Source organism: Rana temporaria, chromosome 13 (genome assembly GCF_905171775.1).
Source record: "Rana temporaria chromosome 13, aRanTem1.1, whole genome shotgun sequence".
In the NCBI taxonomy this organism is placed as follows: Eukaryota; Metazoa; Chordata; class Amphibia; order Anura; family Ranidae; genus Rana; species Rana temporaria.
The window spans coordinates 120,583,626-120,607,330 of NC_053501.1; the positions used below are offsets into that span (position 1 = coordinate 120,583,626).

At 52.7% G+C, this 23,705-nt stretch overlaps 1 protein-coding gene across 1 annotated transcript in view; it reads left to right on the plus strand.

The window, feature by feature from the left end:
- LOC120920622 (integrator complex subunit 3-like) overlaps positions 1-23,705 on the plus strand; it is a 71,560-nt gene that overhangs the window by 42,168 nt on the left and 5,687 nt on the right. The window contains exons 4-9 of the mRNA XM_040332806.1: positions 6,559-6,672; positions 7,711-7,795; positions 12,205-12,271; positions 16,318-16,462; positions 16,687-16,816; positions 21,736-21,833. Coding sequence (XP_040188740.1) covers positions 6,559-6,672; positions 7,711-7,795; positions 12,205-12,271; positions 16,318-16,462; positions 16,687-16,816; positions 21,736-21,833 — 639 coding nt within the window. The remainder of the gene's footprint in view (positions 1-6,558; positions 6,673-7,710; positions 7,796-12,204; positions 12,272-16,317; positions 16,463-16,686; positions 16,817-21,735; positions 21,834-23,705) is intronic.

Below are 23,705 nucleotides of genomic sequence, written 5' to 3' on the forward strand. Positions count from 1 at the left end.
GGGATCAGGATCTGGGTCTCCCGATTTAGACAGTCATTGCCGCACCCTTGATCAGGATTTGGACCACCATATTTAAATGGTCACTGCTGCACCCATTATCGGGATCTGGGTCTCCCAATTTGGACAGTCACTGCTGCATCCATTATCTGGGTCTCCAGATTTGGATGGTCACTGCTGCACTCACTACCGGGATCAGGCTCTGGGTCTCCCAATTTGGTTGGTCACTGCTGCACCAATTATCGGGATTTGGGTCTCCAGATTTAGACAGGATCAGGATTTGGATACCCATTATCTGGATCTGGGTCTCAAGATTTGGTTGGTTACTGCTACACCCATTACCAGGATCAAAATCTGGGCCCCTAGACTTGGACATTGCTGCACTCTTTACCAGGATGGGGAACTGGGCCCCTAGACTTGGACACTGCTGCACTCTTTACCAGGATGGGGAACTGGGCCCCTAGACTTGGACACTGCTGCATTCTTTACCAGGATGGGGAACTGGGCCCCTAGACTTGGACATTGCTGCACTCTTTACCGGGATGGGGAACTGGGCCCCTAGACTTGGACATTGCTGCACTCTTTACCAGGATGGGGAACTGGGCCCCTAGACTTGGACATTGCTGCACTCTTTACCGGGATGGGGAACTGGGCCCCTAGACTTGGACATTGCTGCACTCTTTACCAGGATGGGGAACTTGACCCCTAGACTTGGACATTGCTGCATTCTTTACCAGGATGGGGAACTGGGCCCCTAGACTTGGACACTGCTGCATTCTTTACCAGGATGGGGAACTGGGCCCCTAGACTTGGACATTGCTGCACTCTTTACCGGGATGGGGAACTGGGCCCCTAGACTTGGACATTGCTGCACTCTTTACCAGGATGGGGAACTGGGCCCCTAGACTTGGACATTGCTGCACTCTTTACCAGGATGGGGAACTGGGCCCCTAGACTTGGACACTGCTGCACTCTTTACCAGGATGGGGAACTGGGCCCCTAGACTTGGACACTGCTGCATTCTTTACCAGGATGGGGAACTGGGCCCCTAGACTTGGACATTGCTGCACTCTTTACCAGGATGGGGAACTGGGCCCCTAGACTTGGGCATTGCTGCACTCTTTACCAGGATGGGGAACTGGGCCCCTAGACTTGGGCATTGCTGCACTCTTTACCAGGATGGGGAACTGGGCCCCTAGACTTGGACATTGCTGCACTCTTTACCAGGATGGGGAACTGGGTAGACTTGGACATTGCTGCACTCTTTACCAGGATGGGGAACTGGGTAGACTTGGACATTGCTGCATTCTTTACCAGGATGGGGAACTGGGCCCCTAGACTTGGACACTGCTGCATTCTTTACCAGGATGGGGAACTGGGCCCCTAGACTTGGGCATTGCTGCACTCTTTACCAGGATGGGGAACTGGGCCCCTAGACTTGGGCATTGCTGCACTCTTTACCAGGATGGGGAACTGGGGCCCCTAGACTTGGACATTGCTGCACTCTTTACCAGGATGGGGAACTGGGCCCCTAGACTTGGACATTGCTGCATTCTTTAGCAGAATCGGGAAGTGGGTTTCCAAATTTGGACAGTCACTGCCTCACCCGTTATCTTGATCCGGGCCCCCAGATTGGGTCACACACTGTACTCTATGGGAAATGCTATATCTATATATTTATAGAGAGAGGTTGTTGATTTTCCAGGCTGGTATTTATAAAAGAACGCCCAGCAGAGTTTTCTATCACCTTCCGCTCCCTTCCTGCTCGTTATCACAAATTCCTCCCTCCGCGCCGACTTCACATACATCTGTAATCTTTTATTCATTTTGTTGCCGGCGTGCTCTCGGGTCGTTAGTGAAGCCGCCTATCCTCGCTTGCCAGCCGATATCTGTCCGCCGTGGCTTCTGAAATCTCTCTACCTGCTCACACACTGTAAATCCCTCGGGGGGCGTTATGCTAATCCCCTCTCTGCAAATCTCCGGGCTGTTGTGGCAGAATGGCTGATGGAATGCCTTGTAAACAAATCCTCAAACGCAATTACCAACTTGAGGTATAAAGTGGAAGAATAAATAGAACTTGGAGAAAGTTCTCATATCTGTTGACGTTACGCCTGGAGAAGAAAGACATCGAAGTGCCTCAGATAGTGTCTGATATGTGGGGACCCATCCTGCTGGTCCTATGGGGCTTTACTTCTGGATGAAGCACCTTGTGATTATTTCAGTTTCGAGTTCCCATGGGGAGGCGATGGGGTCTCAAACGACTTTTTTATGCAGTGGGTGCGCAAAAACAAAACCCCTAAGTGTATAAAAAACACACAAAAAAGTGCACTTAGGGATAAGAGTAGGGCTCTGCCTTGACGACCCGCCCCCCAACAAGAACTTGGTCCACCTAGCCAAAAGGCCTGGTGTACCCCTCTCCTAATGGTCAGCCGAAGCCAACAAATTGGTACTTGGTGAGGGGCCTGAAGTGAAACCCCCTCCGGTTCAGGGGAGGAAGGAACCTGGTGGCCGTACAGCCTCCCTGTAGACTTCAAGGTTGGCCCAAGGACCCACACCCTCCATCCAAGTTTACTAGGTGAGGGGCCTGAAGGGAAACCCCCCTCCGGTTCAGCAGAGGAAGGAACCTGGTGGCCATATAGTCTCCCTGTAGACTTCAAGGTTGGCCCAAGAACCCACACCCTCCATCCAAGTTTACTAGGTGGGGGGCCTAAAGGGAAACCTTCTCCAGTTCAGGGGAGGAAGGAACCTGATGGCCGTACATCCTCCCATAAAGGAGGACCTCTTGTCTCTGTTGCCCATAAAGGAGGACCTCTTGCCTCCGTTGCCCATAAAGGAGGACCTCTTGCCTCCGTTGCCCATAAAGGAGGACCTCTTGCCTCCGTTGCCCATAAAGGAGGACCTCTCGCCTCCGTTGCCCATAAAGGAGGACCTCTCGCCTCCGTTGCCCATAAAGGAGGACCTCTCGCCTCCGTTGCCCATAAAGGAGGACCTCTCGCCTCCGTTGCCCATAAAGGAGGACCTCTCGCCTCCGTTGCCCATAAAGGAGGACCTCTCGCCTCCGTTGCCCATAAAGGAGGACCTCTCGCCTCCGTTGCCCATAAAGGAGGACCTCTCGCCTCCGTTGCCCATAAAGGAGGACCTCTCGCCTCCGTTGCCCATAAAGGAGGACCTCTTGCCTCCTTTGCCCATAAAGGACCTCTTGCCTCCTTTGCCCATAAAGGACCTCTTGCCTCCTTTGCCCATAAAGGAGGACCTCTTGCCTCCTTTGCCGAGTCATACACTCGGCGGCTATGTACGCAAGGTAACCCCCTCGGGAGAGACCTTCCCAGAGGGGGTTATCTAATGTGTGGAGGAGCTGCCGTGGGTCCCTAGAAGAGGAGAATCTGGGCCACTCTGTGCAAAACGAGGTTTGGGAGATATTTTGATCACCTACAGGTAAGCCTTAATCTAGGCTCATCTGTAGGTAAAAGTGGTTGTAACGGGTTTACAACCACTTTAAGAACGATACCAGAAGGTGTTTGCTGAATGTTGCCTGTGCCCTGTGAGCGCCCCCCTGTGTTGTGTGCAGTAGGGCCCAGAAGACCGCAATAAATTGGTGTAGTAGCAGCGACCGTTGTGATTCTCCACAGGATCTAGCCCGGTATGGCATATGTCTACGGACAGCGGTCCAAGCAGGATGTAACTAGCAAAAACATACCTGGAACACAACATTTGTGGTCTTCTGACACGATTAATGACGGATTTTAGTGAAGGTGAATCGTGCTCTTGGCAGCCAGTTTGATGCGCCAGTCAGACCGCCTTCCTGGAAAGTTCCAGATGGTTTCTGCGCTCCCCCCGCCGCGCGGTGCCCTTTCTGATGAAGCTTTGTCTTTTTGTTTCCGTGTTCATCATCGGGTTGGCTGACAACCCATTTGTATCCTGTCACCGATCTCTCCTCTCATCATCTTTGTGGAAGATTCCCGACACTTAAAAGTCTTTTCTGGGGCTAAATCTCCCCGCTCGCTTTTCTCACCGCCGCCGCTTACCCACTCAGCGCGATTTATCCTCCTCTTCTCGTTAGTTTTGGTGTCTATTGTGCGACATGTGGTTGGGTGCCGCAGGTGGCTCTTTGTGCGTCCTCCTCTGCCGTGCGCTCGCTCGTCTTTAAGGTTCACCTGTCAATTTAAAGTGGAACTCCAGTGATTTAACAACCATAAACCAGGCCCCTCCCCCTTTGATATTAATGTTCAAATACTTATTAAAATTCACCTTTTTTTTCCATTTTAAAACATCGGTAGTGACCACTTTGATCCCTTCCTCCTTCCCTCCCTCGCTTCTTCCTTCCCTGTGGTCGGGGAGGAATGGTGACATCGGGGAATGCACCCGTACTGGGGCCACAAGGGCCGCAAGTCCCCTAACTCCCCACACCTCTGTCTGCCATGGGCGGCACATTTTAACTGATTTGGGTGCCACAAGCACCTCTATGGATGCCATTGACCTGCCCAGACAAAATGGGGCCTATAGCAAGGAATTTAGAAGCTGTCCCCTCCCCAACCCCCTCCCCCCCCCAAACCCCTCCCCCCCCCCCAAACCACCAACAAATTTTTTTTTATCTTCGTCAATGTCGTCTAACGTCAACCTGGATAGGGGTTTCCCTGCCACCCCGATAGGGCACACTCCTGGAATGAGACCTTGTGGCTGCTGACTGGGGCACCTCTGACCCCTGGGTGAGACCTCCTGTTTTTTTTTTTTTTTTGGATCCAGGCTGGGGCACATCCGACCCCCCTGGGTGAGACCTCCTATCTCTTGGCTCCTGGGTTGGGCCCCTCTGACCCCTGGGTGAGGCTCTCTGACTCCTGGTTGGGGCTCCTCTGACCTCTGGGTGAGACCTCCTGTTTCTTCACTCCAGGCTGGGAGACCTCTGGGTGAGACCTCTTTTTTGGCTCCAGGCGCATCCGACCCCCCCCCCGGATGAGACCTCCCATCTCTTGGCTGGGTGCCCTCTGACCTCTGGGTGAGACAACCTGTCGCTCCACTCCTGGCTAGGGCAACTCTGATCGCTGGGTCAGACCTCCTGTCTCCTGACTCTTGGCTGGGGCTCATCTGACCCTTGAGGGAGGCTCCCTGACCCCCGGGTGAGACCTCCTGGCCGGGGGGCGCCTCTGACCCCCGGGTGAGACCTCCTGGCCGGGGGGCGCCTCTGACCCCCGGGTGAGACCTCCTGGCCGGGGGGCGCCTCTGACCCCCGGGTGAGACCTCCTGGCCGGGGGGCGCCTCTGATCCCCGGGTGAGACCTCCTAGCCGGGGCGCCTCTGATCCCCGGGTGAGACCTCCTGGCCGGGGCGCCTCTGACCCCCGGGTGAGATCTCCTGGCCGGTGAGACTTCGTTTTTCTTCAATCCTGGCTGGGGCTCCTCTGACCCCTGGTTGGGACCACCTGTCTCGAATATAGGAGTTGTCTCCAAACTGGGAACTCTTGGCTATCCTCCGGCTTGAGTAAAGGACGCCTCTGCACACCCATCTACTGTACTCACACAGGCTGCAGTAATCCGGTAAAGTCCGGGACCAGGATTGATGGTTCCATCCCGCCTAAAACACTGTGGAACCTTCAAGCTCCAGGCCCGAAATCCAGAGGAAGCCAAAAACGGTTTTCTCTAGGAACAATAGTCTGGAACCTCACATTACCCCTTGTTGCAAATCCTGTGTTATTTTCACAGTGGCAGTGCCACACACTGTCATAATACTTGCATCGGTTCAGTCACATGATTTGGCTCTCCCATGTCGGCCAGCTGCAGGGGAGAAGAGGGAGCGCCGGCAACATCTGGGTCTTGGGAGCCTATGGGTGGTGTCACGGTTTCTTGAAATTTCCAGGCATTTGTTGAAGCGCTCTCTCCTCTCCCCTGCAGCTGCCGCTGACACGGGATCACATGACCAGAAGAGAGCGGCCTGAAAATAGTACATATAACTTTCTTAGGCAGGTAGGTCAGCATTGGTGGGTGGGGGGGAAGGGACACTTTTAAGACTATTAAAGCTTAAGCTGGAATAAGCCAGCTCACCCAACCCTATACCCCCTTCATTAAATAACATTCAAATACTTGTAAAAAGTAAAACTTTTTTATTTTAAAAGATCAGTCATGTGACCTGTGATGGGGAGCAACTGCATTCAATTTGACGGCATCCTTGTAGGACACGCCTGTGCTGGGGCCACAGCTCCTCCCACCTCTGGCTGCGATGGGCGTTGCATTCCTCCTCATTTTGGTGCCACAAGCACCCCTGATACTGCCAAATATAATGGGGCCCGAGCCTGTAGTCTACATTCTAGTCTATGCCATGTAATGTGGGTGTCAATTGGTGGACATGGAAAACTGCTTAGCTAGTAACACACATTTGCCACATCAGGACCATCCTTGCAGCGCCCCCTGTAGGGTTAAGACTACAGCTTGCCACTAGCAACTTCTAAAGAACCCTTTCCTCATTCCAGACTTGCTTGGCTCTCCTCCACTGTTTTCTGTAAGAACTCCTCCCACTTTCTCGTGATTTCCAGCAGAATGAGTGACCCTTTTTTCTTCTCTCTCTCCCGTAGTGTTACCGCGATCTGGCGCTGGTCAGCAGAGACGGGATGAACATCGTTCTCAACAAAATCAACCAGATCTTAATGGAGAAGTATCTGAAGCTTCAGGACACCTGCCGGACGCAGGTAGGTACATTTTAGACATGGAGGCTCTTCGACAACATGCATGTCATGTGACCTTATGGACACACCTCCCTCAGACAATGACACCAGTAGACGCCTTGGAAAGGCCCCAGGTGCTGCATCTTTTGGGGGTTCTGATGCCCTTGCTTGCTCAGGTGTCAACCATTTTTGGGGTGTTCACACCTGAGTCTACCATACATCCCTTGACCAGGTGCTCCCTTACCTCTGCCTTGCAGATCCATTCAACCCTATGGGGCAACCTCTTCCAACCTAAAACATTTCTTGGTCCTGCCAGTCCCCATAGACTTGAATGGAGTTGTATCCTTACACTTGGGATGTTGGGGGTGATACTCTCTAAGTCTATGGGGTGGGGGTCACTCCATGTACACAGGTAGCGCCACAGAAGGAGGTAAACCGGGTAGGGGACAAAAGTTAGGAAGCACCTGGGAAGGGGGTGGGGGGCAGTGTCTGGGTCAAGATTAGGTTGATTTCAAATATACTATACTCCGGAGGAAGAAAAAGGGGGGGGGGTTAAGCGAGCGCCCCCTCTCCTGAACCATACCAGGCCACATGCCCTCAACATGAGGTGGGTGCTTTGGGGTAGGAGTGGCTCTGCCTCCCCCAAAGCAGACTTTCACACTGGCAGGCCTAGAAACCGAGGGGGGGAGGCTCTGCCTCCCCCAAAGCACCTGGACAAGGGCCTCTTCTATACAACCCTGGCCGGTGGTTGTGGGGGGTTTATCGGAAATCTGGGTGGCCTTCTTGTTAAAGGGGGCTTCCAGATTCCGATAAGCCGCCTGCCGACCCCCACAGAGGCGATTTTCAGGCGCTTTTTTTAGTGCTAAAACGCCTTCAGTGTAAAGGCGCACGCAATGGTCCCTCCACACATTCTTGTTTCTTTTGATAAGTTGGGATTTTCTATAAAAGTAAACTTGCCGATGAACGGTAGAAGGGTGAACGCCGACCTCGCCTGTATTTTATTCTGATGGCCGGCTCTTTTTTCTATTGGCGCTAACGGGTACGGCGTCCTCTCTTTTACAGCTGATCTGGTTGGTGCGGGAGTTGGTGAAGAGCAGCGTGCTGGGAGCCGACGGCGTTTGTATGACCTTCATGAAACAAATCGCAGGTAAGTCTTCCATATCCCACAACTACGTTCACAGGAAGCATGACTCCCTGGTATATGTGGGTGCCATCCTGCACAATCTGACACTTACGTATTCAACTAACTCTATGTATGGTTAGTCTGATGTGCGGACTACCTGCTGGTTACTGCGGAGGACTCACTGGGTCTTCAAAGCACCCGGACAAGGGCCTCCTCTCCACAACCCTGGACGGTGGTTGTGGGGGGCTTATCGGAATCTGGAAGCCCCCTTTTAATGTTCAATGTACCCCATTCACATGGGGAAGGCCCTCTTATTAAAGGGGGGCTTCCAGATTCAGATAAGCTGCCTGCAGACCCCCGCAACCACCGGCCAGGGTTGCGGGGAAGAGGCCCTTGGGGACAAGGTTCTTCTGGGAGGGGGAGAGTTTACCTCACACGTTCAACTCCGTTTCTGAATAGGCAGTATTTTGCTAAAAGTGAACTACCCCTTTTAATGCCACCCTGCCTGCACTGCATAGGACTCCCTGGTCTTCAAAGCACCTGGACAAGGGCCTCTTCTCCACAACCGTGGACAGTGGTTGTGGGGGGTCTGTGGGTGGGGGGGCTTATTTGAATCTGGAAGCCCCCTTTAATGTACAATGTACCCCATCCTCATTCACATATGGGGGGGCCCTCTTATTAAAGGGGGGCTTCCAGATTCAGATAAGCTGCCTGCAGACCCCCGCAACCACCGGCCAGGGTTGCAGGGAAGAGGCCCTTGGGGACAAGGTGCTTCTGGGAGGGGGGTGTGGTAAGCAGAGTTCCCTCACTCGTTCAACCCTGTATCTGAATAGGCAGTATTCTGGTAAAAGTGAACTACCCCTTTAATGCCACCCCGCCTGCGGACTGCGGAGGACTCACCGGGTCTTCATAAGAGACCAGCATTAGCAGAGAGCCCCTGCTTGGCCCAGTGGGGGGGGGGGGGGGCTGCGGTGTTCTTTTCTGGTGCAGAGGAGGCGAACATCCTCGGTATGCTGCTCAAGATGTTCCTGGTCCCCTGGGGTAATCCCTGCCAGACGTTCCTGACGAGGGAAGACAGAGATGTCACCTTTCATATCAATGATTTCACAGAGCGCCATGTGCGACTTTTAGGAAATAGATGCTAATTGATACTGGCGGGGCTCTTGATGAGCTCATCGCCGTTCTCAGACCTGGGAGGAAAGCTGTGATGTATACAGACTAGCTTGGCTTCTCTGGGTCTCTCCAGGCAAGCATCTTGTCGCTGCCCCATTTTGCCCCCCCTTGTCGCTGCCCCATTTGGCCTCCCCCCCCCCCCCCCGTCGCTGCCCCATTTGCCCCCCCCCCTGTCGCTGCCCCATTTGCCCCCCCCTTTCGCTGCCCCATTTGCCCCCCCCCCTGTCGCTGCCCCATTTGGCCTCCCCCCCCCCCCGTCGCTGCCCCATTTGGCCCCCCCCCCGTCGCTGCCCCATTTGGCCTCCCCCCCCCCCCCGCTGCCCCATTTGGCTTCGCCCCCCCCGTCGCTGCCCCATTTGGCCTCGCCCCCCCCCCCCTGTCGCTGCCCTGTTTGGCCTCGCCCCCCCCCTGTCGCTGCCCCATTTTGCCGCTCTTGTGGCTACCCCATTGACTCCAAGTGGGACCCACCCCCTGCAGAAAGGACCCAGCATGTCCCATGACCATGCATTTAGGTGAAGGGAAGAAAGTCCTTAGAGCCGCACATCATTAGTCGATTCCCCCTTTTGGCCGCTCTTGTCAACTTCCCCCCCCTTTTGGCCGCTCTTGTTAACTTCCCCCCCTTTTTGGCCGCTCTTGTTAACTTCCCCCCCTTTTTGGCCGATCTTGTCAGCTTACCCCCCCTTTTTGTCCGCTCTTGTCAGCTTACCCCCCCTTTTTGGCTGCTCTTGTCAGCTTACCCCCCCTTTTTGGCTGCTCTTGTCAGCTTACCCCCCTTTTTGGCCCACCCGCTGCAGTAAGGACCCAGCACGTCCCATGACCATGCATTTAGGTGAAGGGAAGAAAGTCCCTAGAGCCGCACATCACATAAGATGTGGAAGAAGCCTCAGCCTAGAACTCTGTCCAGGCCACACCCCCTATGTGTTTTTCCACATCCACGGGGGCTTCATCATGGGGGCAAAACAACCTGACAACTGATAATTAAGCCCCGGCAGCACAACGCAGAGAGTGTTCATTTTAATAAAACCTCAACGCCCCAACCCCCTCCTCTTAACATTACACAGAAGGGAAAGCTAAGTAAGAATTGTTTCCACAGATGCGACCAAGTGTGGGCGCGTTTCGTCACGGCCATTCATTTCAATGGGCTGCGGGAATTAAGTCCCACTCTCTTCTTTTCCAAAGACACTGCACCAAGCTGCATGATTCTGCAACACACTGGGCGCTTGCTGATGCGTGGGGGTGTCAATTTAACAATGCCTGGGGGTGTCTGCTAAGTGGCAACGCGTTTCTCTGCATGCTGTGCTCCTTCTTGACACGCAAAAGTCTGAACCTGTGCTGGAACATGTTTTTGCCTTCCACCCCCCAGCGTGACCCGTAATGGGCGTCAGATATTGGTCCGTATCTGTCAGGCATGTGTGCGCATCGCGTTTTCGTTAATCAGATGATTGCGGTGTCCATGTATAACGGCCTGACTGTGACTGGGGGCAGGTGAGAGCTGTCACACCCTCACCAGTACGGGCTCCGGGTGTGGGGATTATGCATTGCGTGGTACGTGCCCCCGGTGACAGCGATATAAGCCGCCGTGCGATCACTCGAGCACAGACTGTGCCGGCGAGGCGCTTCAGATAACGCACCGCGTCTAATGCGCTGAGAGAATATTATCACAGATCGGTCACCGGGGAGCTGCGGGGACACGCCGTCATGTAGGATGTAATTACTGAACTGCTTTCATCTCAGGAAAATTACATTCTCTGTGTCTTCTTCTTCTCCCTCTCACCCCTCCTCCCTCACCCCTCCTCCCTCACCCCTCCTCCCTCACCCCTCCTCCCTCACCCCTCCTTCCTCCGCCTCCTTCCTCTCACCCCTCCTTCCTCCTCTCCTTCCTCTCACCCCCTCCTTCCTCCTCCTCCTTCCTCTCACCCCCTCCTTCCTCCTTCTTCCTCCTTCTTCTTCCTCCTTCCTCCTCCTCCTCCTCCTCCTCCTCCTCCTCCTCCTCCTCCTCCTCCTCCCTCTCACCCCTCCTTCCTCCTCCACCTTCCTCTCACCCCCTCCCCCTCCTCCTCCTCCTCCTCCTCCTCCTCCTCCTCCTCCTCCTTCCTCTCACCCCTCCTTCCTCCTCCACCTTCCTCTCACCCCCTCCTTCCTCCTCTCTCACCCCCTCCTTCCTCCTCTCTCACCCCTCCTTCCTCCTCTCCTTCCTCTTCTCCTTCCTCTTCTCTCACCCCTCCTTCCTCTTCTCTCACCTCTCCTTCCTCTCACCCCCTCCCTCCTCCTCCTCCTCCTCCTTCCTCCTCCTCCTCCTTCCTCTCACCCCCTCCTTCCTCCTCCTCCTCCTTCCTCTCACCCCCTCCTTCCTCTTCCTTCCTCTCACCCCCTCCTCTCCTTCCTCCTCTCCTTCCTCCTCTCCTTCCTCTTCTCTCACCCCTCCTTCCTCTTCTCTCACCCCTCCTTCCTCCTCCTTCCTCTCACCCCCTCCTTCCTCCTCCTTCCTCTCACCCCCTCCTTCCTCCTCCTTCCTCTCACCCCCTCCTTCCTCTCACCCCCTCCTTCCTCCTCTCTACCTCCCTCTCACCCCTCCTCCTCCTCTCTACCTCCCTCTCACCCCTCCTCCTCCTCCTCCTCCTCCTCCTCCTCCTCCTCCTCTTCCTCCTCTTCCTCCTCCTCCTCCTCTTCCTCTTCCTCTTCCTCTTCCTCTTCCTCTTCCTCTTCCTCTTCCTTCCTCCTTCCTCCTTCCTCCCTCCTCCCTCCTTCCTCCTTCCTCCTTCCTTCCTCCTCCCCCTCTCACCCCTCCTTCCTCCTTCCTCCTTCCTCCCTCCTTCCTCCTTCCTTCCTCCTCCCCCTCTCACCCCTCCTTCCTCCTTCCTCCCTCCTTCCTCCTTCCTTCCTCCTCCCCCTCTCACCCCTCCTTCCTCCTCCTCCTTCCTCTCTACCTCCCTCTCACCCCTCCTTTCTCCTCTCTACCTTCATTCCTCCTATCCTCCCTCCCACCCCTCCTTCCTCCACTCTACCTCCCCTCTCACCCCTCCTTCCTCTCCTCCTCCCTCTCACCCCTCCTTCCTCTCCTCCTCCCTCTCACCCCTCCTTCCTCTCCTCCTCCCTCTCACCCCTCCTTCCTCTCCTCCTCCCTCTCACCCCTCCTCCATCCCCTCCTTCCTCCTCTACCCTACCCCTCTCACCCCTCCTTCTGCCTTCCTCTCACCCCTCCTTCTGCCTCCCTACTCCTCTCTCACCCCTCCCGTCTACCTTCCTCTCACCCCATACAGGAGGCGACATTACTACCAAGAATATTTGGCTATCTGAAAGTGTTCTGGATATCCTGATGGAACAGAGGTAAGTCTCCCAACAGCTGATGTCACCGCTCTCTAGTGATTGGATAGGCTGCATTCTCAGTGATGTCACCGCTCTCTAGTTATTGGATAGGCTGCATTCTCAGTGATGTCACCGCTCTCTAGTTATTGGATAGGCTGCATTCTCAGCGATGTCACCGCTCTCTAGTTATTGGATAGGCTGCATTCTCAGCGATGTCACCGCTCTCTAGTTATTGGATAGGCTGCATTCTCAGCGATGTCACCGCTCTCTAGTGATTGGATAGGCTGCATTCTCAGCGATGTCACCGCTCTTTAGTTATTGGATAGGCTGCATTCTCAGTGATGTCACCGCTCTCTAGTTATTGGATAGGCTGCATTCTCAGTGATGTCACCGCTCTCTAGTTATTGGATAGGCTGCATTCTCAGTGATGTCACCGCTCTCTAGTTATTGGATAGGTTGCATTCTCAGTGATGTCACCGCTCTCTAGTTATTGGATAGGCTGCATTCTTCTCAGTGATGTCACCGCTCTCTAGTTATTGGATAGGCTGCATTCTTCTCAGTGATGTCACCGCTCTTTAGTTATTGGATAGGCTGCATTCTTCTCAGTGATGTCACCGCTCTCTAGTTATTGGATAGGCTGCATTCTCAGTGATGTCACCGCTCTCTAGTTATTGGATAGGCTGCATTCTCAGTGATGTCACCGCTCTCTAGTTATTGGATAGGCTGCATTCTCAGTGATGTCACCGCTCTTTAGTTATTGGATAGGCTGCATTCTCAGTGATGTCACCGCTCTTTAGTTATTGGATAGGCTGCATTCTTCTCAGTGATGTCACCGCTCTCTAGTTATTGGATAGGCTGCATTCTCAGTGATGTCACCGCTCTCTAGTTATTGGATAGGCTGCATTCTTCTCAGTGATGTCACCGCTCTCTAGTGAACTTATCTTTAGTGGAGCTTTGCTTATCACCTGAGAGGGGCACTGCCACCCTGCATGGCCTCGCTGACTCACTTCTTCATTTCAGAATAGAACTGGCGGGTACATTGGTTGTATTTTTATTGGGAAGGGAATGTTCATAATTCTTCATATAATTATGTTTTATTAAGCATCCTCAGACGTCCCCAAAATAGTTGTCACAACATTCGCTGCCCTCCAGGCGGGTTATATCGGGCAGATTTCTGTCCCGTGCGCCAAGAGCTTCTCGCATTAGGGGCCCAAATATGTGCCTAATATAGGGCCCATCTCATCTCAAGGCCAATCAATAAAAGGCGCTCTTTAACCTCTTCCTGCCTATGATCTCTAGAAAATTGTTTCTCAAGGCTATGCGATATGCTAGGGATACCTTTTAAAACCCCCCCTGCTCGCTGACAGCTTCTCCCCCCCCCCCCCTGCTCGCTGACAGCTTTGCCCCCCCCCCCCTGCTCGCTGATGGCTTCACCCCCCCCCCCCCCAGCTAATGGGCCGGGACCAATCAGAGTGGTTCCTGATCATGTGATCACTTTTGTCAGCTATGCGAGCTGAAGTTTTAAAAAAATAAAAATAAAGGTTTTTAGCTTGCGGAGGTCACCACAGCCTGTAGATGGCAGTGTCTTTTTTTTTTTTTATTACTGCCATTGTCTCATACAGTTATAGTATTAAAAAGTATAATTAAAAAAAAAACAACAGCTTGCAGAGGTCACCACAGCCTGTAGACACCAATGGGCCTCTATTTAATACTGGCATTAACTCTTACAGTTATAGTATTAAAAAAAAAAAAAAAAAAGGTCTTGCAGAGTTCACCACAACCTGTAGAGTTTAATACTGTAATTGACTTATACAGTTATAGTATTAAGAATATAAAAAGGAAATTGGCTTGAAGTGGTCACTACAGCCTGTGCCTCTGTTTAATCTGTAATTGACTCATACAGTTATAGTATAAAAAATAATAATTTAAGAAAACAGCTTGCAGAGGTCACCACAACCTGCAGACGGCAATGTGCATTTGATTAATACCGTCATTGACTCGTACAGTTATAGTATTACAAATAAAAATTAATAAAAATTCAGCTTAAAGTGGTTACCACAGCATGTAGATGGCAGTGTGCCTTTATTTAATACTGTCATTGACTCATACAGTTTTAGTATTAAAAAGAATTATTAAAAAAACTGCTTGCAGAGGCCACCACAACCTGCAGATGGCAATGTGCATTTATTTAATACCGTCATTGACTCGTACAGTTATAGTATTAAAAATTAAAAATGTATAAAAAATCAGCTTATAGTGGTTACCACAGCTTGTAGATGGCAGTATATCTCAGTTTATTACTGTCATTGACTCATACAGTTATGGTATTAAAAATAATATTTAAGAAAAAAAGCTTGCAGTGGTCACCACGATCTGTAGACAGCAATTTGCCTTTATTTAATACTTTCATTGACTTATACAGTTATAGTATTAAAAAGAATAATGAATCCAATTCAGCTTGCAGTGGTTACCACAGCCTGTAGATGGCAGTGTGCCTTTATTTAATACTGTCATTAACTCTTACAGTTATAGTATTAAAAAATAATAATAAAAAAAGGTCTTGCAGAGTTCACCACTACCTGTAGAGTTTAATACTGTAATTGACTTATACAGTTATAGTATTAAGAAAATAAAAAGGAAATTGGCTTGAAGTGGTCACTACAGCCTGTGCCTCTGTTTAATCTGTAATTGACTCATACAGTTATAGTGTAAAAAATATTGATTTAAGAAAACAGCTTGCAGAGGTCACCACAACCTGCAGACGGCAATGTGCATTTGATTAATACCGTCATTGACTCGTACAGTTATAGTATTAAAAATAAAAATTAATAAAAATTCAGCTTAAAGTGGTTACCACAGCATGTAGATGGCAGTGTGCCTTTATTTAATACTGTCATTGACTCATACAGTTTTAGTATTAAAAAGAATTATTAAAAAAACTGCTTGCAGAGGCCACCACAACCTGCAGATGGCAATGTGCATTTATTTAATACCGTCATTGACTCGTACAGTTATAGTATTAAAAATTAAAAATGTATAAAAAATCAGCTTATAGTGGTTACCACAGCTTGTAGATGGCAGTGTATCTCAGTTTATTACTGTCATTGACTCATACAGTTATGGTATTAAAAAGAATAATTAAGAAAAACTTGTAGTGGTCACCACGATCTGTAGACAGCAATTTGCCTTTATTTAATACTTTCATTGACTTGTACAGTTATAGTATTGAAAAGAATAATTAATACAATTCAGCTTGAAGTGGTTACCACAGCCTGTAGATGGCAGTCTACCTCAGTTTATTACTGTAATTAACTCATACAGTAATAGTATTAAAAAGAATAATTATTAAACTTCAGCTTGAGGTGGTTACCACAGCCTGTAGATGGCAGTGTGTCTTTATTTAATACTGTAATTGACTTATACAGTTATAGTATTAAAAAGAATAATGAATACAATTCAGCTTGAAGTGGTTACCACAGCCTGTAGATGGCAGTCTACCTCAGTTTATTACTGTAATTAACTCATACAGTAATAGTATTAAAAAGAATAATTATTAAACTTCAGCTTGAGGTGGTTACCACAGCCTGTAGATGGCAGTGTGTCCTTTATTTAATACTGTAATTGACTAATACAGTTATAGTATTAAAAAAATATACATATACTAACACATTACATCCTCCCCACCGCCCTCGTCCCCTCTGCACTTACCTGCATCCTTGATAACCTTCTGCTTCCCACGTAGCCGGTGTGGGCATCTGAAAAGCCCAGTACACAGCACACAGGGGCTGTTTTAACGTTGTGGTGCGTGGGCATTGGTCAGTACTGGCACGTGACCAACGCTGACCACTGAGATGTGAAAAGTTGTCATTCAAGGAGGTAGGTGCAGCGGGTACTGGGGTGCCGGGGGCAGGGTTTCATGTTATGTGAAAAGGCAAACTAACTCTTTACCTGGAGTTGAGTTGTAATATTGCATTGAGGAATGGAGAAGCTAGAGAAGGTGAAATGAGGCGGGGTGGTTGGAAATCTCTGTTGGGGGGGGTTTTACTATTTTCTGGTGTCATCTGCAGAGAGTGGGTCATGAAGAGCAGCATCCTGATCGCCATGTCGGTGTACACCTACCTGCGACTGATCGTCGACCACCACGGGACCCCTCAGCTGCTGGTTCTACGACAGAAGGAGGTGGACTTCTGTATCATGCTGCTACGAGAGCGGGTAGGTGCTCGCTCCCTCCTCCATCTTTCCTAAAGTCAAACTCTTTACATAAAAGCAGGAAGTGCGGAGACCGGAGAACAGGACCACTGTCTGCTTTTATCAGGACAGGAAGTGAGAGAAAATCTCCTCCGCATTTCATCACTGAGTGAAGATCCATTTCTTCCTGTACAGGCGGCGCAAAGCTTTAGAAGCCCCCTAATTCCTCCCCTCTCTGTTCCCTGCAGTATATGGACTGCTACATGATTGGTCGGGACCTGGTCCGCCTCCTGCAGAACGTGGCGCGGATCCCGGAGTTTGACCTGCTGTGGAAGGATATGCTGCACAACCCGCAGGCCCTGAGTCCCCAGTTCACAGGTATGTCCCCTCCTCCCACCCCCAATCCTTAGTTTTTATAAAGAGAAGTATACGGTGGGCGGGACTAATAAAGGGAAGGTGCATTGTGGGCGGTGCTTGTAAAGGGAAGGTGGGCGGTGCTTGTAAAGGGAAGGTGGGCGGTGCTTGTAAAGAGAAGGTGGGCGGTGCTTGTAAAGAGAAGGTGGGCGGTGCTTGTAAAGAGAAGGTGGGCGGTGCTTGTAAAGAGAAGGTGGGCGGTGCTTGTAAAGAGAAGGTGGGCGGTGCTTGTAAAGAGAAGGTGGGCGGTACTTGTAAAGAGAAGGTGGGCGGTGCTTGTAAAGAGAAGGTGGGCGGTGCTTGTAAAGAGAAGGTGGGCGGTGCTTGTAAAGAGAAGGTGGGCGGTGCTTGTAAAGAGAAGGTGGGCGGTGCTTGTAAAGAGAAGGTGGGCGGTACTTGTAAAGAGAAGGTGGGCGGTACTTGTAAAGAGAAGGTGGGCGGTACTTGTAAAGAGAAGGTGGGCGGTACTTGTAAAGAGAAGGTGGGCGGTACTTGTAAAGAGAAGGTGGGCGGTACTTGTAAAGAGAGTTGGTTCTGTGCTCACCCTCAGGGCGGTATACTGTGCCCCCCTCAGGCGTGTTGGCTCTGTGCTCACCCTCAGGGCGGTGTACTTTGGCCCCTGACCCGCATTGGCGCTGTGCTCACCCTCGGGGCGGTGTACTGTGGCCCCTGACCCGTGTTGGCTCTGTGCCCACTCTCGGGCGGTGTACTGTGCCACCCTGACCCGTATTGGCTCTTTGCTCACCCTCGGGGCGGTGTACTGTGCCCCCCTGACCCGTGTTGGCTCTTTGCTCACCCTCGGGGCGGTGTACTGTGCCCCCCTGACCCGTGTTGGCTCTTTGCTCACCCTCGGGGCGGTGTACTGTGCCCCCCTGACCCGTGTTGGCTCTTTGCTCACCCTCGGGGCGGTGTACTGTGCCCCCCTGACCCGTTTTGGCTCTTTGCTCACCCTCGGGGCGGTGTACTGTGCCCCCCTGACCCGTGTTGGCTCTTTGCTCACCCTCGGGGCGGTGTACTGTGCCCCCCTGACCCGTGTTGGCTCTTTGCTCACCCTCGGGGCGGTGTACTGTGCCCCCCTGACCTGTGTTGGCTCTGTGCCCCCCTGACCCGTGTTGGCTCTGTGCTCACCCTCAGGGCGGTGTACTGTGCCCCCCTGACCCGTGTTGGTTCTGTGCTCACCCTCAGGGCGGTGTACTGTGCCCCCCTGACCCGTGTTGGCTCTGTGCTCCCCCTTCACACCTGTAGTGTATTCCTGGTAGTGCCGGGGTCAGAGCGTGAAGGACATTAGCTGTGGCCGGTGACGTACGCGTTGCGTCCCCTCCCCACCATCTCTCCATAGTGAATGTTCTCCTCTCTCTGGTGGAAATGATCCCGCTGCTTCATCAGTTGTAGATGAGTGGATTTGGGGGGGGCGCTCGCTATGTGCTAATGGTGCCCCCCCGCACCCCCCCCCCCCCCATGTTCAGGCAGGTTGTAATTAGCCGACTTCCTTCCCTGGAGCTGTAGAACATCTATTTATATCCTCCCTTCTCGCCAATCCGCCAGTTCCCTCATGTCACCCCCCCCTCCCCTCCTCCGCTTCACGCACTGCCAGTCGGAGGTCCGATGGGGGGGGGGGTATAAATATGAGATGAGGGTCTTGATTGCCGAGCCAGAGCATAATGAGTTTATTGTGAAGTTTAATTGATGATGTGGAGCGAACCGAACCAAGGTGGTGGGGGGTGGGCGCGCCATTGGTTCCTCTATTGTCTGTATGCATAATGCCCCCCAAACCAATACATCACTATAGTGTGTGACTGTGGGGGGTGGGGGCATTAGAGTGTAAGCTCCTCTGTACAGAGACTGATGTGATGTGGGGGGGAGGGGACATTAGAGTGTAAGCTCCTCTGTACAGAGACTGATGTGACTGTGTGGGGGGAGGGGACATTAGAGTGCAAGCTCCTCTGGTACAGAGACTGATGTGACTGTGGGGGGGGGGGGGGACATTAGAGTGTAAGCTCCTCTGTACAGAGACTGATGTGATGTGGGGGGGGAGGGGACATTAGAGTGTAAGCTCCTCTGTACAGAGACTGATGTGATGTGGGGGGGAGGGGACATTAGAGTGTAAGCTCCTCTGTACAGAGACTGATGTGACTGTGGGGGGGGGGAGGGGACATTAGAGTGTAAGCTCCTCTGTACAGAGACTGATGTGATGTGGGGGGGGGGGGACATTAGAGTGTAAGCTCCTCTGTACAGAGACTGATGTGATGTGGGGGGAGGGGACATTAGAGTGTAAGCTCCTCTGTACAGAGACTGATGTGACTGTGGGGGGAGGGGACATTAGAGTGTAAGCTCCTCTGTACAGAGACTGATGTGACTGTGGGGGGGAGGGGACATTAGAGTGTAAGCTCCTCTGTACAGAGACTGATGTGACTGTGTGGGGGGGGGGACATTAGAGTGTAAGCTCCTCTGTACAGAGACTGATGTGATGTGGGGGGGGAGGGGACATTAGAGTGTAAGCTCCTCTGTACAGAGACTGATGTGATGTGGGGGGAGGGGACATTAGAGTGTAAGCTCCTCTGTACAGAGACTGATGTGATGTGGGGGGGAGGGGACATTAGAGTGTAAGCTCCTCTGTACAGAGACTGATGTGACTGTGGGGGGGAGGGGACATTAGAGTGTAAGCTCCTCTGTACAGAGACTGATGTGATGTGGGGGGGAGGGGACATTAGAGTGTAAGCTCCTCTGTACAGAGACTGATGTGACTGTGGGGAGGAGGGGACATTAGAGTGTAAGCTCCTCTGTACAGAGACTGATGTGATGTGGGGGGAGGGGACATTAGAGTGTAAGCTCCTCTGTACAGAGACTGATGTGATGTGTGTGGGGGGAGGGGACATTAGAGTGTAAGCTCCTCTGTACAGAGACTGATGTGATGTGGGGGGGGGGGACATTAGAGTGTAAGCTCCTCTGTACAGAGACTGATGTGATGTGGGGGAGGGGACATTAGAGTGTAAGCTCCTCTGTACAGAGACTGATGTGATGTGGGGGGGAGGGGACATTAGAGTGTAAGCTCCTCTGTACAGAGACTGATGTGATGTGGGGGGGGGGAGGGGACATTAGAGTGTAAGCTCCTCTGTACAGAGACTGATGTGACTGTGGGGGGAGGGGGACATTAGAGTGTAAGCTCCTCTGTACAGAGACTGATGTGATGTGATGTGTGGGGGAGGGGACATTAGAGTGTAAGCTCCTCTGTACAGAGACTGATGTGATGTGGGGGGGGGGAGGAGACATTAGAGTGTAAGCTCCTCTGTACAGAGACTGATGTGATGTGGGGGGAGGGGACATTAGAGTGCAAGCTCCTCTGGTACAGAGACTGATGTGACTGTGGGGGGGGGGGGGGGACATTAGAGTGTAAGCTCCTCTGTACAGAGACTGATGTGATGTGGGGGGAGGGGTCATTAGAGTGTAAGCTCCTCTGTACAGAGACTGATGTGATGTGGGGGGGAGGGGACATTAGAGTGTAAGCTCCTCTGTACAGAGACTGATGTGACTGTGGGGGGGGAGGGGACATTAGAGTGTAAGCTCCTCTGTACAGAGACTGATGTGACTGTGGGGGGAGGGGACATTAGAGTGTAAGCTCCTCTGTACAGAGACTGATGTGACTGTGGGGGGAGGGGACATTAGAGTGTAAGCTCCTCTGTACAGAGACTGATGTGACTGTGGGGGGGGGAGGGGACATTAGAGTGTAAGCTCCTCTGTACAGAGACTGATGTGACTGTGGGGGAGGGGGACATTAGAGTGTAAGCTCCTCTGTACAGAGACTGATGTGATGTGGGGGGAGGAGACATTAGAGTGTAAGCTCCTCTGTACAGAGACTGATGTGACTGTGGGGGGAGGGGACATTAGAGTGTAAGCTCCTCTGTACAGAGACTGATGTGACTGTGGGGGAGGGGGACATTAGAGTGTAAGCTCCTCTGTACAGAGACTGATGTGATGTGGGGGGGAGGGGACATTAGAGTGTAAGCTCCTCTGTACAGAGACTGATGTGATGTGGGGGGGGGGGACATTAGAGTGTAAGCTCCTCTGTACAGAGACTGATGTGATGTGGGGGGGAGGGGACATTAGAGTGTAAGCTCCTCTGTACAGAGACTGATGTGATGTGGGGGGAGGGGACATTAGAGTGTAAGCTCCTCTGTACAGAGACTGATGTGATGTGGGGGGGAGGGGACATTAGAGTGTAAGCTCCTCTGTACAGAGACTGATGTGACTGTGGGGGGGGAGGGGACATTAGAGTGTAAGCTCCTCTGTACAGAGACTGATGTGATGTGGGGGGGAGGGGACATTAGAGTGTAAGCTCCTCTGTACAGAGACTGATGTGACTGTGGGGAGGAGGGGACATTAGAGTGTAAGCTCCTCTGTACAGAGACTGATGTGATGTGGGGGGGAGGGGACATTAGAGTGTAAGCTCCTCTGTACAGAGACTGATGTGATGTGGGGGGGAGGGGACATTAGAGTGTAAGCTCCTCTGTACAGAGACTGTTGTGACTGTGGGGGGAGGGGACATTAGAGTGTAAGCTCCTCTGTACAGAGACTGATGTGACTGTGGGGGGAGGGGACATTAGAGTGTAAGCTCCTCTGTACAGAGACTGATGTGATGTGGGGGGGAGGGGACATTAGAGTGTAAGCTCCTCTGTACAGAGACTGATGTGATGTGGGGGGGAGGGGACATTAGAGTGTAAGCTCCTCTGTACAGAGACTGATGTGACTGTGGGGGGGGGGGAGGGGACATTAGAGTGTAAGCTCCTCTGGTACTGAGACTGATGTGATTGGCTCAGTGATCTCTGTACAGCGCTCCGGTATATGTCGGAGCCATATAAATGTTTTCTTCTCTCCCCCCCTCGTAGGAATGCTCCAGCTCTTACAGTCTCGCACCTCCCGCAAGTTCTTGGCGTGCCGCCTGACCCCCGACATGGAGACCAAGCTGCTGTTCATGACGTCCCGGGTAGGTGTTGGTTCTTTCGGAGGGATGTGATTGGAGGAAGTACGGTGGGATGGGATAGGATGGCGGGAAGAGAGGAGGTGCCAGTATAGCCGCCTGGGATAGTCGTGGTCTCTTGATTTCCATAGACCCAATTCCATGATTGTCAACCCGCAAGGTGTAGGGGGCCTCGCCTATGGTCCCTTGAAGGGCCATATGTAATATTCTGGTCAGAGACTGGTAACACTCTACAGGAAGTGGCTAGAGAGACTGGGGACACCCTACAGGTGGTGGTCAGAGACTGGGGACACCCTACAGGTGGTGGTCAGAGACTGGGGACACCCTACAGGTGGTGGTCAGAGACTGGGGACACCCTACAATTGGTGGTCAGAGACTGGGGACACCCTACAGGTGGTGGTCAGAGACTGGGGACACCCTACAGGTGGTGGTCAGAGACTGGGGACACCCTACAGGTGGTGGTCAGAGACTGGGGACACCCTACAGGTGGTGGTCAGAGACTGGGGAACACCCTACAGGTGGTGGTCAGAGACTGGGGAACACCCTACAGGTGGTGGTCAGAGACTGGGGAGACCCTACAGGAAGGTGGTCAGAGACTGGGGACACCCTACAGGAAGGTGGTCAGAGACTGGGGACGCCCTACAGGAAGGTGGTCAGAGACTGGGGAACACCCTACAGGTGGTGGTCGGAGACTGGGGACACCCTACAGGTGGTGGTCGGAGACTGGGGAACACCCTACAGGTGGTGGTCAGAAACTGGGGACACCCTACAGGTGGTGGTCGGAGACTTGGGACACCCTACAGGTGGTGGTCAGAGACTGGGGAACACCCTACAGGTGGTGGTGGTCAGAGACTGGGGAACACCCTACAGGTGGTAGTGGTCAGAGACTGGGAAACACCCTACAAGAGGTGGTCAGAGACTGGGGAACACCCTACAGGTGGTGGTCAGAGACTGGGGAACACCCTACAGGTGGTGGTCAGAGACTGGGGAACACCCTACAGGTGGTGGTCAGAGACTGGGGAACACCCTACAGGTGGTGGTCGGAGACTGGGGACACCCTACAGGTGGTGGTCAGGGACTGGGGACACCCTACAGGTGGTGGTCGGAGACTGGGGAACACCCTACAGGAGGTGGTCAGAGACTGGGAACACCCTACAGGAGGTGGTCAGAGACTGGGGACACCCTACAGGAGGTGGTCAGAGACTGGGGACACCCTACAGGAGGTGGTCAGAGACTGGGAACACCCTACAGGAGGTGGTCAGAGACTGGGAACACCCTACAGGAGGTGGTCAGAGACTGGGGAACACCCTACAGGAGGTGGTCAGAGACTGGGGAACACCCTACAGGTGGTGGTCAGAGACTGGGGAACACCCTACAGGTGGTGGTCAGAGACTGGGGAACACCCTACAGGTAGGTGGTGGTCAGAGACTGGGGAACACCCTACAGGTGGTGGTCGGAGACTGGGGACACCCTACAGGTGGTGGTCAGGGACTGGGGACACCCTACAGGTGGTGGTCAGAGACTGGGGAACACCCTACAGGAGGTGGTCAGAGACTGGGAACACCCTACAGGAGGTGGTCAGAGACTGGGGACACCCTACAGGAGGTGGTCAGAGACTGGGGACACCCTACAGGAGGTGGTCAGAGACTGGGAACACCCTACAGGAGGTGGTCAGAGACTGGGAACACCCTACAGGAGGTGGTCAGAGACTGGGGAACACCCTACAGGAGGTGGTCAGAGACTGGGAACACCCTACAGGAGGTGGTCAGAGACTGGGAACACCCTACAGGAGGGTGGTCAGAGACTGGGGACACCCTACAGGAAGGTGGTCAGAGACTGGGGACACCCTACAGGAAGGTGGTCAGAGACTGGGGACAC